The 1273-nt window shown below is 51.7% G+C and overlaps 1 gene segment (V, D, J or C); it reads left to right on the top strand.

The window, feature by feature from the left end:
- Window positions 1–426: 426 nt before the first annotated feature.
- LOC103213621 lies at window positions 427–892 on the top strand (the record flags this gene model as incomplete). The annotated part of the segment is given in 2 exon segments: window positions 427–472; window positions 572–892. Coding segments are annotated over 2 exon segments (367 nt in total), but the record flags the coding sequence as incomplete, so codon positions are not given.
- Between the last annotated feature and the right edge of the window lie 381 nt (window positions 893–1273).

Below are 1273 nucleotides of genomic sequence, written 5' to 3'. Positions count from 1 at the left end.
CCTACTAAATTATGTTTTACACCTCACAGATCCCAGTGAACAGCTGTTTGCCTTTTTACATCTGTTCAATAAAGGTAGTGTTGACATCTACCTCACATGGTTGGTGTGCATATGTAACCATGAATAAGACAGTGGGAATTAAGGGTTTAGCTCAGCACAATCACATAATGAGAAATGATGGTTTCCCAAATGCCATCATTGCCATCAAATTCCCCAGAACAGTTACATCTGCTCTGAATCACTGGTCCCTCTGAAGTCATCCAACCCCATAGTTTGCTATATAGAAGGAGAATATGCAAATAGGGCCCTCCCTCAGCTAATGAAAACCAGCCCAGCCCCAACCCTGCAGCTCTGGGAGAGGAGTCCCAACCCTGGCATACCAGGTGTCCCCATTCAGTGATCTGGACTGAACGCAGAGGAGTCCCCATGGAGTCTGTGCTGGGCTGGATTTTCCTTGTTGCTGTTTTAAAAGGTCATTTTATGGAGAGAAAGTGCATGTGAATGGTCATGAGTGAGAGAAACAGTGGACATGTGTGACGGTTTCCTGACAAGGGTGTCTCTGTGTTTGCAGGTGTCCAGTGTGAGGTGCAGCTGGTGGCGTCCGGGGGAGGCCTGAGGCAGCCTGGGGGGTCCCTGAGACTCTCCTGTGCAGCCTCTGGATTCACCTTCAGCAATTATAACATGAATTGGATCCGCCAGGCTCCAGGGAAGGGCCTGCAGTGGGTCGCGTACATTAGTACTGGTGGTAGTACCAAGTACTACACAGACTCCGTGAAGGGCCGATTCACCATCTCCAGAGACAATGCCAAGAACACAGTGTATCTACAAATGGACAGTCTGAAAGTCGAGGACACGGCCGTGTATTACTGTGCGAGAGACACAGTGAGGGGAAGTGAGTGGGAGCCTAGACACAAACCTCCCTCGCAGGGCTGGGGCCGGGCAACAGGGGGCGGACTGGAACCAGGGAGCTCATGACTGACACGGAGGAGCAGGTGCAGGAGTAGTTTAAGGGCTGGTTTCTAACTGTTGCCCGGGGATTCTTCTCCATCTGTTTCCCCGGGGGAATCTCTATTCTTATGAGTCTGTGCCTCCCGCTGACACATGTGAAATCAAACCTTGTATTGTAAGAGGCGGAAGCGTTCTCACATGCAGAAAAGCAGGCCGTCCCTTATGGAGGGAAAGGCCGCTGCCAGGACCCCAGCATCAGAGCTCGGATGAAGCTCAGGAAATCTGCGGAGTCTCCTGCTACCAGGCTCCGGGCAGATGGAGTCCC

The sequence above is a fragment of the Orycteropus afer genome, unplaced genomic scaffold, assembly GCF_000298275.1.
Source record: "Orycteropus afer afer isolate SDZICR_OR568_19922 unplaced genomic scaffold, OryAfe1.0 scaffold19084, whole genome shotgun sequence".
NCBI classification, from domain to species: Eukaryota; Metazoa; Chordata; class Mammalia; order Tubulidentata; family Orycteropodidae; genus Orycteropus; species Orycteropus afer.
The sequence above is the reverse complement of the archived record's forward strand: the minus strand, read 5'-3'. Positions and strand labels throughout refer to the sequence as shown.